Consider the following 16,244-nt stretch of genomic DNA (forward strand, 5'->3'; position numbering starts at 1 on the left):
AATTAATATGCTATTTTATGGCCTATATTTCCCCATAATTTCATTTTAAGAAAGAACTTAAACTCTCATGCAGTTTGAAACGTCATCAGTCTCAAATTCATAAAAATATACACAGCTGCTGGCTATAAAAATATGATTATGTTTGTTAGTTTATTGCATTTATTACAAAAATATTGGTGATGCTCTTATTTTTGTAAATAGTTAGATTTGCAAAAGAAGTCTTCTATATAGTTTTGATAAGTAAGGGATAATGTACATCCAGCCGCTTTGCGTCGGGGTCCTGATTCTGAGATAACAACCGGCTGGATGTACATTATCCCGCTTATTACATGGCTAAAAAAGCGTACAAAACAATTGTAGCAAAATGGCAGCAGCTGCATTTGTATGAAACGAGAGTGAGTCCAGGATGACTTAAATAAGTGTACACCATTTTGAATCGAGTTTTAATATTTTATTAGCTAAACAAACGCAAAGCTTGCACCAAGAAAAAATAGTTCAAGCAAGAGTACAGCGGATGAGCCTGTGTTATTAGCTTTTACAGGTTGTTATCAAGGGATAACATACCTCGGAATGTCGCAACTGACCAATCAGAATCAAGTATTCCACAGAGCTGTGTAATAATGGAAAATAATAGTAAAATAATGCAAAGCTGAAGCAGTCATTTGATCACTTAGGTATAAAAGTCCAGGATTAAATATTGACTCCAGAAAAAAAAGAAAAAAGCATTTAATGATGTGCAAATCCACGCTTTCCTTATCATCAGAATATGACAGTATTTCATAACATTGGGGTTATATACACATTATGATTAATCACATTTGTTCTAGTGTTGTGCACATGTTATGAGAACATTTTCAAAAATAGATATTTATTAGGAAAAGGAAGGCACATGTAAAGCTTTTCACTATCAGATGCAGCAATGTGTACAGATCTGAGATTTAAAAAAAAATAGTATTATTCTAAAATGTTTCATTTTCTCCGAATTATTATTCAGAATATGCTGTTTATAGTGCTCCACTAGCAGACAACCAATCACATTTTGGTATTCTCAATGAATGTTTCTTAAACTACATTATTGCGACTTCCCATAATGACCTTTAATAATATTTAAAGGCCTTCATGTATTGTATCCATCAGCCCACATCTTCCTCAGAGTATCTGGGAAGAAGCTGCTTTTGGTCCTAGTCATCATTGGCTGCATTCCACTCAACCTCTGGGTCATCATCTAAACGCAAAATCAGGTATGACAACAGCTGGAAGATGTTCTGCCACAGGAGCAGGAACACATAGACGTAGAAGTCACTGACGTCGATCTGACAGTGATCACCTGCAAAGCTCATCTCACACACACACTGGAACCTGTTGATCAGGTTGCGGCAGAAGCCTCCATTAAGGCAGGGGTCAGATGCACATTCATCCAGCTCCAGCTCGCACCTGTCAAAGAAAATCAGTCATTTAGATGGAAAGAAGACCAGTGAAGGGCAGTGCTTGAAGGCCATCTCATGGCACATTCCAAAAGTAGGCAGAAAAACTAGATGATTACATTTTCTGAAAAAAGTTTGTAGCTTCCTCCTTCTATACTAGTCTATGGGATTTTTTTTTTTCCTTTATTTAATCAGCTGCCATTAAATCTGACTGCCAATAGCACACTTCTCTTTGATAAGATGCACTTTAAAGTCTGTGTACAAATAGTGCAGGACTAGTTCTGTGTTTATTCAAGTATTATAAATAATAATAGCTTTATTATAGCTAATGTTTCCTGGCTCAGACAGAACCACTAAGATCATTCATAAGATCATTTTGGCCAAATTTTCAATGCACTCATTCAGAATGGGACATAAGATAGTCCTTAAAGTGAAATGGACTATTACAGTCAAGATCTGTGTGTGCTAGGTATTTTTATGCTAATCATATCTTTTTTAGTATATTTATTTGTATGTGTGTGTATATACACATTAACCTTCAAAAAAAAAAATATATATATATGTATTTTTTTTTTAAAGAAATTAATCATTTTATTTTCTGAAGATTTTCATCCTGTTCACTGTGGTAACCTCTGTGGGTTCATATTCTTTCCAGTGAATCCAGGTAGACAGTCACAATTATCCTCTACAGAAGAGCAATTCCCACCATTGAAGCAACTGTAATTCCATCTCTCATTCCCACAGAAAGACACAGGAAGTTTAGGGTATCTAGAAAAAGGAGAACACTTTTTAAAGACATGTTCCTGCTAATAAGTAAGATACTACAATATAAGCAAAAAAGATTCTAATAGAGAAAAGCATATATTACAGGTTTTTATTTTACTTCCCTATTTAAGAGGTGAAAACAGTATGTGAAAAGACTAGTATGTCCGAATTCACAGTATTCAGAAAACAGCAGGCCAAAAGTCCCTGGATGACCGCATATCTGAGCGAATGTTTACTATCCCATGAGGTCACGGGAGTGGAGTTGTGAGTGGCAGTGAAGTGATGCAACTGTGATGAACGTGGATTACAGTCTTACTACACACATTCATACTACATAGAACATTTTTTAATAATTACCAGACATTGGCTTACAGTAGGGATTTTTAAACTTGTGGATGCCAAAGAAATTATGATCAAGTGTGGGACCCTTGCTAACATGTAAAGAGAGCTATACATTTAAATATTAATTGATAGAGTTACAAGAACGACAATATATTGTCCCCTAAATAAAATAACTGCCTTTTATATTGTCATGGTACTAAAATCAAACAAAAGAATGAAAATAGCATCATAATAGAATTTAAAAAGTTGTGATTAATACCATTTGTGATCTTTAATAAATCAGAATGAAGCCATAAAAATTAAGGTTTGGTAAGTGTTTGTTGCCGTATGTCCGTCTTGTCTGAACTTGTTCGTTGGTCTATGCACAAAGCCATTTGTGAGGAACTGTTTTGTTTTTAGGAAGTGTTTGTTTTAAGAAGTTTTGAGTTATTTCAATTTAAATCAATATTTCATGTCTAATTATTTACTGATGTAAAATGGGGATGCAATCACCATGTGAGGGTTTATTCTGCAATAACTACTGGTTGGATGTACATCCCTTTACTTATTACTATATTAAGTACATGTAACATGCGTAACCATGCTTTTTTAGAGACTTCCAAGAATCTCCTTCTAGCCCCCAGTTTGATAATTAATATATATTGTAAGAAGTCAGACTCACGGAAACCTGTCGATATACCATGGAAGCTCTGGAACTCTCTCCCTGAAACAGAAATGAAACATTACATGCATGCACTTCTAAAGAAGTCAGCATTTCAAGACACTGCTGAAGACTTCATCTCTCGAGATGCATTGCATTGGTGAGCATAGAAAACATATTCACCTGCAGAAAGGACCCGTCGTGCTTCTTGGACAGAGACATGAGTAATGTTTCAATCCTCTTAGGCATGTTCCGCCATTGCTGCACTTGTGATGGGCGCATACATCCACCTCCGTTTCACAGCGCCGGCCGGTGTAGCCTGCATCACACGAGCACTCGTATCCAGATGAGATCGCTCTGCAGGCTCCGTGAACACACGGGTTTGATGCACAATCATCTACAGTGAATTCACAGCGCTGGCCATCCCAATCAGATGGGCAATGGCATTTGAAAAGGTCGAACAGATCTTCACAAACCCCTTCATTTTGGCAAGGGTCAGGCTCACAGACATTAGATCCCCAGCAGCCGAAGTAGGGAGTACCAGAAGTCCTCAGAAACTGCTCTTCCTGGGGTCTGGGCAGGTTCATCTCCACTTCACTGTAATGTGGCAATGCAAGGCCTCCGATCTCCACTGAACCGAGACAGCCAATGAAGTTACCCTCTGAATTGGGTCCCAAGCCCCCTAAGATGATGTCCACATCTTCTCTGAGGAAATCCAGATCTCCTGAGGATGTAAACGAGATGGAGGGTTTCTCCCAGCGCTCGTCCAGAACTATTCTCCATCTGGATGACTGGAGGACTGGGCTGTCCATGCTGAAGTCTGCTTTGTGCCACTGACCATCACTCACCAGATCCAGGCTGTGGATATATACATAGGAGGTTTGTTTTTCTCCCTGCAGCTCTAAAACCAGGTGTCCATCATGGATGGAAATGGTAATGAACTGAGAATCCCGCTCAGCATGCAGTAGAGTCGCATTCTGCTGCCTGGTACGGAAATGCATTGAAATGCTGCTGAGGTATCTCTGTATTTTTCCATTGCCACGATATGTGATTATGTGGCTGTCGCTGCGGAGGCTAACATTGACCAAACCTGCAAAGTGGTCAGGAAACACGCATCAGTGCATCACATGCATACTACTCACAAATAGAAGATTAAAAAAAAATATTATCTTTTTCGTTATAGCTCATTATCTGTTAACATTTATTTTAATGTTTACTTGATGTTTTTTAATGGTTTTAGTTGTAGTTTAGTTAACTATAAAATCCTGTTCAGTACTTTAATGTACTATTAAAGCATTTATTTTCTATATGACTCAAGTTTAAATTTAGTAATTGTGTCTCAAATTTCCTTCAGTCCGTGTTTTCCAGTCCATTTTCCTAGAAAAATCATCTTAAAGGGATACTCCACCCCAAAATGAAAATTTTGTCATTAATCCCTTACCCCCATGTCATTCCAAACCCGTAAAAGCTCTGTTCGTCTTCGGAACACAATTTAAGATATTTTGGATGAAAACCGGGAGACTTGTGACTGTCCCATAGACTGCCAAATAAATAACAGTGTTAAGGTCCATAAAAAATATGAAAGTCGTCGTCAGAATTTATCAAAGGAATTGTTGAATAAAGCCATTATTTTTGTTTTCTTCAATTACAAAAAGTGTTCCCGTCGCTTCATATAACCCAGATTGCACGTCTGATGGCAGATGGAGTATTCTGACGACGACTTTCACATTTTTTATGGACCTTGACACCGCTATTTGTTTGCCAGTCTATGTGACAGTCTCAAGCCTCCAGGTTTTCATCCAAAATATCTAAAATTGTGTTCTGAAGATGAACAAAGCTTTTACGGGTTTGGAACGACATGGGGGTATGTGAATAATGACAAAATTTTCATTTTGGGGTGGAGTATCCCTTTAAAGTTACATTGTCACTTTCATGCAAACTATTACTCAGGTGATGTGCAAAATCTTTAAAAAAAACAACAAAAAAAACAAGAATTTAGTCTGGCATTCTTGTTTTCATTCACACTCCAAACAAGTATAAGAACAAGTATACACATTGAATATATGAGGAAACCTAATTTTAAAAGTCTAATTTTTAGATCCGGAAAAGAAATGTCAATTAATAAAATCTTATAACTCAGTTGGCATATTTATTGGGTACAAATTATGTGAGTTAAAATTTATTTTTAAAAGTCCGTATCCTTAATCCTTATTCAGCAAATAAGATAAATCAGACAAGTCTTTGCGCCTTTCTGTAGAACTTGGAGTTTAAAAGTTTGAGAATCATTGCAGCAGACCTCCAAAGTTCCAAATTCCTCTAGTTATGTTTATTCACATGAATGTTCCACAGGTCTAAGATCTCAGATCTGGAAGACTATATCAGGTGATACATGTTTCAGCAAGCGTGAACAAACAGACCCTTATTTTCTTTTTACTTCCAAAGTGGAACACCATATTAAATTTCTTCGCTGCAACATATGGTTATGTCATTAACATGCTCCAATGCACTGTCTCAGGACAAGCACATATGGCATGGCAAATCCAACAAAGGATAATCTTTCAAAGCTTTCATAAATCCCCAGTATAGCTACACATGACTATTATCAATTATATAACTGAACTGAGGATAGGCACTATAGTATTAATGCTTAGACATAATCAACCTTTTCTTTACCGCTTTTAATTAGAAAAATTTACATCCAACTTACATTCAAACCCCTGAGTGTGGGCTTGACACGCAGCAGAGGACGGACATGGAGACAGTTCACACCACCTGACCTCCTCACAGCGCTGTCCCGCTATATTGGGTGGGCAGCTGCACGTGAAATCATCCCACAAGGAGTAACACACACCTCCATGTAAGCAGGGATTATTCTACAACAGATACTCACAATCACTCATTACAGTACATACTCTCATTTTAAACATTAAAGAATCGTCTTGAAGAAGACTTATTAAAATATTATTTTGTTATTTAGCAGTGCTTCTTAAACTGCTGTCTACAGACCCATGGAATCTGTTTCAAACAGAGAAAGGGTATGGAAAACTCCCTGAATTATGAACATTGTGACTGATGTAATAATCCATAATATACAGAAATTTATCACATTTTTAATAATATTTAATAATATTTAGGAAGTTTAGCAAATGTCTAAATGTAATGCAATCATTCATAAAATATTTATTAATATATATATATATATTATATATATATATTATATATATATATATATATATAATATTAATATTTATAATTTTTCCAAAATATCTGAAGTTTGCAATATATTCAAACATATTAAACATATTTAGAAAGTTTAACAAATTGGAAAAAAAAACTATGGTTCAAGCCAAGCATTATTATTCCAGAATTGTGAACATTGTAAATGATGCAATCATTCATAATATTTGATTATTAATCAGATTATTCAAACATACAAATATTGATGCTGATAATGTGATTGCAAAGTTTAATTAAACCCTTAACTGTCACTCACATTTTGAAACAGACTTGTAAAGTGCATGACCAAACTTAATTTTTTATAATTCTTGATCGAAAACATTTTGTAACATGATATTGATGTACCATTTTCATGGTAATGCAATGTCTGATTTTAAAAATGGGTTTCAAAGGAGGAATTTTAAGATTTTAAGGTTTCAGTTGATATATAATTTCTGATTATTTCTAAAGTGTGATAGAGAAAAAGGCAACGAAAAAGTCTTTTTTTGACAAAGGTCAGAACTCCTGTTATGATGTACATTGAGGGTGCACTCTTGTCATAAATTAAACTATTACTTTTCCTACATAATTTTTAACAAAAAAACATTGGTAAAATATCTATTTAGTAGTCTCAGACCTTTCCAACGATATATAGTTTGTCGTGATTAGATTAGGATTTAATTGTAATATAGTGAAGTAAATTTAGGCTCCCGTATACGGTTAAGAGAGTGCTATTTGTTTCTGCTGTGAAATTGTCTGAACATCTGATGCACATTTCATGTCAATCAGATCAATCTTTCCTGTCAATTGGGCATTTCATGGCCAAGAATAACATGCAAACTGAACAAAATTTTATACCAGTACCATAATCATGGATGTGTAAATGCTTACAGTGCAGGAGTTGTCGCCTGTACAGCCATGCGTGACTTTCATCAAGCTCTGGAGCTGGTAGGAGCCCACCGGGACACTGACGGGGTAGAACTGCAGGCGTCTGCTGTTTATACGGAGGTCTTGGATACAGCCCTTAAAGTAGCCGCCGAAGGCTAGCGATGCACGGCGATCCGGTAAACCCCCCACATACACCGCATCTCCAGCCTGGACCAGCACACTGCGGATGGGGACGCGGCCTTGGCTCTTAGCAGACATAAACAGGGACAGGGATTGTGGCTCCACAAGCACAGTTATGAGATGAAAGTGACCATCACTGACTGTTTCCATTCCTAGAAGGCTTTCAAAGTTGTTGATCTGAACTTTGACCTTTCCATCCTCTAACCAGACACGCAGATACTGACTGGTAGTGTTGGAGAGGACCAGGAGCAAGCCCTGTGAGCGGCGCGTGCGAACGAACATGGACACGCTGTTACTGTCGCCTGGATTGTCTTCCACTGTGAACACAGCATAGCTCTCCAGATCTTCACTTCCAAACCTTGCAGCTACATGCTCTGAGAATACAAAGTGAACAGCAGTGTAAGAGAAAGGTACAATACAGAGCATGCACAAGATAGCTTTTTTTGACCAAGAAGATTGTTTCTATGATTGCTGTAGTGTTTATGTGTTCAATAAATGATATGAAAAAAACTATTTTTAGAGATATTTTTCTGCTTTTTACACAATTACTTATTAAATCAACAAAAATGCATATACTACAACAATAAAAACATAATATGCATTATAAATATTTTGAATATTATGAATAGTATTAACAACAACAATAACAACAACAACAACAAAATATATGCAATTATAAAAATATGTGACAAAGTCAAATATAAAGAAATTTAATATTTCTAAATATGGAGTTATTAGTAGTAGTAGTAGTAGTACTAATATCAAACAAAATAGTATGTGATAATTCATATATGGACATTCATTACATTTTCATAATTGTTTTAACTATATATTCAAAGATATTCAACATATTTAGAAAGTTTAGCCATTTTTTTGTTCAAGTCAAGCATTATTATGCCAGAATTGTGAACACTGTGAACAATGTAATCATTCATGTTATTAATATTATTAATTATAATAATAAATAAATCTTAATAAAATCTGATAGTCAAATATAACAAAATATATATTTTTTATTATCAGGATTATTATTATAATATGTTTCATTACATATATATTATTTAATTATTGTTGTTGATGATGTAATACAATACATACAATAACATGCCATTGTAATAACAATAATTCAATAAATATGCTGGGTTGTCCACCCATTCCTAACAGAATATGTTTTGCTCTCTGACACTGAACATAAGATACGTCTCAAATAAATGACTGGTGGTTTCTTTCTTAACAGGATCTGTCTCATAAAGATAGCATGGATTAAATATGCCTGCTAATATCACGTTTCTTTAAGACACAGTTCAGTTGTGACTGGTTTTAACTCTCCGTTTGCAGTCGGTTTGCTTTTGCGTGAGTGTATTTCTGGGTGTTTGTAGATGCCTGTTTTCTTTAGCACTCTAATCTCATTTTATGTCTCTGCACTGAATTTGACCCTCTAAGGGGCACTAAATTTAGCTTCTCTGCTAAGCAGTTTTATCAATGACGTTGTGGTAGAGATAATGGCGACCAAGAAAGATGAATGTTCATTCTAAATTATTTAAAATTCTATCTTGGTTTAATCAGAAATAGGCTACTTTAAATAGTAAAAGAAAAAAAAAGAAACAAAAAAAGAAAGAACTTTCTGCTCAAGCACAAGATGTCATGAAGAAGTTTGTGTTGTTTTAAATTATAATCCAAGAGACATATTTTTCTATGTAAAGAAGCCTTTGGTCATCTTTAGGCTGTCAAACCTTAGTGGATCAAGTTCAGTTAATGTGAGGAACTACACGTGTAGTTATTCTGTTAGGACACCTATGTGAACTTGAGGAGAACATCTTCATATCTACTAAAAATCACTGCAACACCAAAAAAACCATTGCAAAATGCCTCAAAAAGCTCTCTTTTAAAACTCTTAAAAAACATCTACGGTTCCATGAACAACTTTTAACATCCGTGTAATCTTTCTATTGGACAAAAGGTTCTATACAGTGGAAAAGGAGTTCTTTAAAATATAAAATGTTCTTCATACTCAGAAAAAAAAATTTGTTTAAGGATTGTTTACTGAAAGGTTCTTTGGGGAACCAAAAATGGTCCTTCTATGGCATCACTGTGAAAACCCCCTTTAGAACATTTAGTTTTAAAGGTATCAGAATTTGTTTGCAGGTGACACTTGGTTCGATATTTTGAATCTACTGCAATGGCATTCAGACATTTCAGAATGTGACTTAAAGAGACAGTTCACCTAAATAAAAAAAAACTATGGAAGTCAGTGGCTACCAGCAATTGTTCAGTTACTGACATTCTTTTAAAAAATGTTATTTTGTGTTCAGTAGAAGAAAGAAACCAATACAGTTTTGGAACCACTTTTGATTTTGAGTAAAGGATGGCAGAATTACTATCCCTTTAAGGGTCTAAATCCATAATTCTGTTCATTCTATATGCAACTAACCTAAGTAGTATAATGTAAGAGCAATCATACCATCTAAACAGTGCTCGCCCTCATAAGGCCGATGGCATTCGCAGCTAAAACTTCTCCATCCAGTCTTAACACATCTGCCTCTGTTCTGGCATGGGTTTTCCTTGCAGCGGTCCCAGTCACTGCAGCCCTGTTTCACATTAAGTTGATTAGCAGGACTCCTCAGCCCCAGTCCGGGCACCACTATGTGTGAATCCAACCACACATCCCTCATACATCCCAAAAAGCCTGAAGCAGTCTCATTCTCTCCTCTTCCACCTATGTAGAGATTCTGGATCACAGTCAACTCAGACAGACCTGAACCCAGTTCGGGCTCTGCTCGATCAATCTGTACTTCCATATGACACATGTCCTCAAGGCAAGATGGTTCTGTAAGACTCAATCCGAGCATGTTGTTGCACAGCGAGGCCTTGACCGTGTGCCAATGGCCATCGGAGACCATCGGCGGGAGCTCTAGAAAAACGCTTTCAGTGTCCTGGGCTCGCTGCAATGTATGCCGTACTCTTCCATCCACTAACTCCAGCATAAGAAACTGATCTTCAACTTGGCACTGGAGCAGAGTGGCTGCTGCCTGCAATGTGCGGAAACTCAGAGTGACATTCAAAGGTTCGAATGCATTAGTGAGTTTGGTTTGGACCTGCATGAATCCAGTTTCTTCAAAGGAGAAGGTGGTGGACGTCTGGCATTTTGTTCCAGTGAAACCCTCAGGGCAGATGCAGCTGTATCGATGCCGTCCTTTGTCCAGGTACGGATAGCAAGTGGCACCGTTCTGGCACCAGTGACGTTCACAGCCGAGCAGGACTACTGTGCAGTACGGCCCTCCATAGAGATGTCCATTATAGCTCATTTGGGAACAGTGACATTTGTATTGTCCATCCTGATTCTCGCACATGCCACCGTTCATGCACGGGTTCATATCACAACCATTAATATTCTCCTCACTGCAGACTCCTGAGGCAGAGAAGAGAAGAGTTTCAAGACTTTTTACAGTGTTGTGAACCTCACTGACAAATATTAGTTAAAGGGATAGTTCACCAAAAAAATTTTAATCTGCCATTAATACTCACCCTCATGTCATCTCAAACCTACAAGACCTTCATTCATCTTCATAACACAAATTACGGTATTTTTGGTGGAATCCAAGGGCTTTCTGACCCTCTATAGACAGCAATGTAACTAAAGGCCCAGAAAGGTAGTAAGGACATCGTTAAAATAGTCCATGAGAGATCAGTGGCATAATTTTATGAAGCTACGGGAATACTTTTTGTGCGCAAAGAAAACAAAAACAGCAACTTTATTCAAAAATTTCTTCTCTTACATGTCAGTCTTCATATCACACGCATGCGTCATGGTACTGTCGTGGACACGCGTCACATGTCTTTTAGTTACATTGCTGTCTATGGAGGGTCAGAAAGCTCTTGGATTTCATCAGAAATTTTTAATTTGTGTTATGCAAATGAACAAAGGTCTTACGGGTTTGGAACAACATGAGGGTGAGTAATTAATGACAGATTTTTCATTTTTGGGTGAACTATCTTTCTAACTTTATATCTGTCTCAGATATCACATTCACTCAAAAATGAAAATTCCGTCATTTACTCCTCATGTCATTCCAAACCTGCATTACTTTCTTTTGTGGAACACACACACACACACACACACACACACGTATTAGATTACAAATGATGAAAAATGCTGCATTTTTTTTTGTATGTGTTTTGAGTGTGTGTGGTGTAAAATATAACTGTGGTTTTTTTTTGTGTGGAAAAATATTTTGAGATTTTTTTAAATATATTATTTTTTGTTCTATAAAAGAAAGAAGTCATTCTGGTTTGGAACAACATGAGGATGAATAAATTATGAAATAAATTTACATATTATGTACAAAACATATTATGTTTTTGATCATATCAATTTGAGTGAAATGTTTAAAAAATCAACAATAATTTCATAGTATGTGGTATGTTCTTCTTTTTTTAAAAAAAACAAACAAACAAACAAAAAAACCTTAAAATAGCAACTTAAAATATTAAACATCATGTATTTACAATGTCGAGTTTGTTGTTGAGGGTTCAACTAACTAGCTGCGGAACATGCTCAGTTTGCTCACTGATGATATAGCTGAATAATTTGTCTTTTGGGGCAAAATATGGGAACACTTGGCGTAAGCTTTACTTAGATTTTCACTCTGACATTTTTAGAAAAATGTACTAATAATTATGAAAATAGGCAATTAAATGTGAAATTTTGAAGTAGAATTGCTGGTGTCTGGTAAAAGACACTCCAATCTTTGCTTTATTTACAACTTTGAAAAAAAAATGTTTTACAATGAACTTATAAAGGATAAATATTTAAATTAGTTTATACAACTCATTTTGGTGTATAGAAGTACTTAACTTTTTCAGTTTGTCCAAAAATTCTAAAAAGTTCTGAACATTCTAAATCACTATTACATGATTTATTAGCTTAATTTAATAAGCCTAATCACCTTAATTTCAAATGATTGAACTTGGATGTACAAACATTAATATTTCTGAGTTTATATTAGTCCAATAAAATCACAGATCAAAGTTGATAGACACAAAGTATACTGTTAAGAATACTATTAAAGGGATAGTTCACCCAAAAATCAAAATTATGTCATTAATGACTCACCCTCATGTCGTTCCAAACCCGTGAGACCTCCGTTCATCTTCGGAACACAGTATAAGATATTTTAGATTTAGTCCGAGAGCTTTCTGTCCCTCCATTGAGAATGTATGTACGGTATACTGTCCACGTCCAGAAAGGTAAATAAAAACATCTTCAAAGTAGTCCATGTGACATCAGAGGGTCCGTTAGAATTTTTTGAAGCATCGAAAATACATTTTGGTCCAAAAATATCAAAAACTAAGACTTTATTCAGCATTGACTTCTCTCCCGGGTCTGTTATGAGCGCGCCGTTCACAGCACATCCGGTTCGCGAACGAATCACTCGATGTAACCGGATCTTCTTGAACCAGTTCACCAAATCGAACTGAATCGTTTGAAACGGTTCGCGTCAACAATAAGCATTAATCCACAAATGACTTAAGCTGTTAACTTTTTTAACATGGCTGACACTCCCTCTGAGTTCAAATAAACCAATATCCCGGAGTAATTCATTTACTCAAACAGTACACTGACTGAACTGAGCCAGATAACGAACGAAACATTGACTCGTTCTCGAGTCAAGAACCGGTTGCATCGGTTTTCGGATCACCGGTAGTGATGGGAAGTTCTGTTCTTCTCCGCGAACCGGTTCTTTTGATTCAATAAACCGGTTGCCGAAAACGGTTCACCAGTTCTTTTGCGCTCGACGTAATGACTTCATTGGCGATGATTGCCCTTGATTCAAGCCTTCGGTTTACCCGCGCTCATAACATTAGCACAGAATCAGTTCAGAATCAATCACCCAAAAGAACCAGTTCAGTTCAGACGCGCTGTGTGTCAGTCTGAATCACGCATGCGCAGTATCATCAGCTCCTCGGTTCTCGAATCGCACGCGTCCGACAGAAACGGTTCTTGACTCGAGAACGAGTCAATGTTTCGTTCGTTATCTGGCTCGGTTCAGTCAGTGTACTGTTTGAGTAAATGAATTACTCCGGGATATAAATCTAAAATATCTTATACTGTGTTCCGAAGATGAACGGAGGTCTCACGGGTTTGGAACGACATGAGGGTGAGTCATTAATGACATAATTTTGATTTTTGGGTGAACTATCCCTTTAAGTATACAGGTCCTTCTCAAAAAATTAGCATATTGTGAAAAGGTTCATTATTTTCCATAATGTAATGATAAAAATTAAACTTTCATATATTTTAGATTCATTGCACACCAACTGAAATATTTCAGGTCTTTTATTGTTTTAATACTGATGATTTTGGCATACAGCTCATGAAAACCCAAAATTCCTATCTCAAAAAATTAGCATATTTCATCCGACCAATAAAAGAAAAGTGTTTTTAATACAAAAAAAGTCAACCTTCAAATAATTATGTTCAGTTATGCACTCAATACTTGGTTGGGAATCCTTTTGCAGAAATGACTGCTTCAATGTGGCGTGGCATGGAGGCAATCAGCCTGTGGCACTGCTGAGGTGTTATGGAGGCCCAGGATGCTTCGATAGCGGCCTTAAGCTCATCCAGAGTGTTGGGTCTTGCGTCTATCAAAATTCTCTTCACAATATCCCACAGATTCTCTATGGGGTTCAGGTCAGGAGAGTTGGCAGGCCAATTGAGCACAGTAATACCATGGTCAGTAAACCATTTACCAGTGGTTTTGGCACTGTGAGCAGGTGCCAGGTCGTGCTGAAAAACGAAATCTTCATCTCCATAAAGCTTTTCAGCAGATGGAAGCATGAAGTGCTCCAAAATCTCCTGATAGCCAGCTGCATTGACCCTGCCCTTGATAAAACACAGTGGACCAACACCAGCAGCTGACATGGCACCCCAGACCATCACTGACTGTGGGTACTTGACACTGGACTTCAGGCATTTTGGCATTTCCTTCTCCCCAGTCTTCCTCCAGACTCTGGCACCTTGTTTTCCGAATGACATGCAAAATTTGCTTTCATCCGAAAAAAGTGCTTTGGACCACTGAGCAACAGTCCAGTGCTGCTTCTCTGTAGCCCAGGTCAGGCGCTTCTGCTGCTGTTTCTGGTTCAAAAGCACACGCCTGTGCTCGGTGTCTCTGGATGTTTCTACTCCAGACTCAGTCCACTGCTTCCGCAGGTCTGGAATCGGTCCTTTTCCACAATCTTCCTCAGGGTCCGGTCACCTCTTCTCGTTGTGCAGCGTTTTTTGCCACACTTTTTTCCTTCCCACAGACTTCCCACTGAGGTGCCTTGATACAGCACTCTGGGAACAGCCTATTCGTTCAGAAATTTCTTTCTGTGTCTTACCCTCTCGCTTGAGGGTGTCAATGATGGCCTTCTGGACAGCAGTCAGGTCGGCAGTCTTACCCATGATTGCGGTTTTGAGTAATGAACCAGGCTGGGAGTTTTTAAAAGCCTCAGGAATCTTTTGCAGGTGTTTAGAGTTAATTAGTTGATTCAGATGGTTATGATTAGGTTAATAGCTCGTTTAGAGAACCTTTTCATGATATGCTAATTTTTTGAGATAGGAATTTTGGGTTTTCATGAGCTGTATGCCAAAATCATTTATTTCAGTTGGTGTGCAATGAATCTAAAATATATGAAAGTTTAATTTTTATCATTACATTATGGAAAATAATGAACTTTTTCACAATATGCTAATTTTTGAGAAGGACCTGTATATACTAAGTACTCTCAACTGTCAACTTCTGATTTTTTTTTTTTTAGATTGTGTACTGCATGAATGATTTTTCACAATCATACTGGAATGGGATGAATGCTTTTTTGGGTAAAATCTTTTGATTTGCTTAAAAGCTCTTGCTATAATGGAAGCAAGACAACCACATATCTTTCCAATTCTATTAAAATCACATGTGTGAGGATTTATGGAACAAAAGCATTATGCATTCTAGGCTGCAATTAGTTTCATCAATGCCATTAATAGGCCTACTAACAAAAACCTACAAAAAGTATGAACATGCACATTTCTCATGTAATCCCACAAGACAACATTGTAATGAAAATTGTTACCTGCACAGAGCAACAGTACAATCCAGAAAGAAGTGCCCAGTCTTGACATGATTTTGGTTATAAACAAACTAAACAGACAGGAGACCTAAAAGCAGTTTTGTAAAACACCATTACCCTCAGAGAATTCCTTGGCTCTTTCTCATTCATCTGTGTTTAGGATGGACTGACTTCTCAGTGGGTTCACCGCAACCCTTGGGATTATGTTAATGCACTTACACGTCTAATGAACTGGTGTGAGGCCAGGGACAGGAGCCACGGCTAATCTGAGCGAGCTCACGCATCCTCACCGTATGGACCTCTGAAACAACACAAGACAGATCTGAATGAAGCTATTAATAATTCTTATACAGTAGAACTCTATTATAAAGGCATAATCCACTATTTAGATTAGGGTTAGGGTTAGTTAGGGTTTAATGCTGATTATTTTTAAATGTGAAAAATAGTGAAGAATAAACAGAATCAGAATAAACCAAGGAACTCGACTCGGCAGGAAACAGATATAAGCATTTTGGTAAAAAGCCTTATATCTTTGGAACATTAAGTCTTCAAAACTTCTCAGGCACCTTCAGTACAAACTGTTAATGATCCATAACCAATTTTGTGCAGATATGTATGAAACAATCAGGGTAATTACTACAAATTTCTAAGCAAAGTACAGGAAATCAATCCAATCCTGGAAAAAACTT

The 16,244-nt window shown here is 36.9% G+C and overlaps 1 protein-coding gene across 1 annotated transcript; it reads right to left on the bottom strand.

Annotated features, from left to right (window-relative positions):
* Positions 1-548: 548 nt before the first annotated feature.
* On the bottom strand, positions 549-15,842 carry LOC109065082 (protein crumbs homolog 1-like). The gene is made up of 9 exons (XM_042770022.1): positions 15,559-15,842; positions 9,917-10,864; positions 7,279-7,829; positions 5,879-6,044; positions 3,355-4,261; positions 3,193-3,234; positions 2,076-2,192; positions 1,473-1,478; positions 549-1,434 (listed from the first exon to the last, which is right to left on the bottom strand). Exons 1-9 carry the CDS (start codon positions 15,605-15,607, stop codon positions 1,182-1,184), a joined length of 3,039 nt encoding a protein of 1,012 aa, XP_042625956.1. The 5' UTR covers positions 15,608-15,842; the 3' UTR covers positions 549-1,181.
* Positions 15,843-16,244: the final 402 nt, after the last annotated feature.

Source organism: Cyprinus carpio, chromosome A2 (genome assembly GCF_018340385.1).
Source record: "Cyprinus carpio isolate SPL01 chromosome A2, ASM1834038v1, whole genome shotgun sequence".
Taxonomy (NCBI): Eukaryota; Metazoa; Chordata; class Actinopteri; order Cypriniformes; family Cyprinidae; genus Cyprinus; species Cyprinus carpio.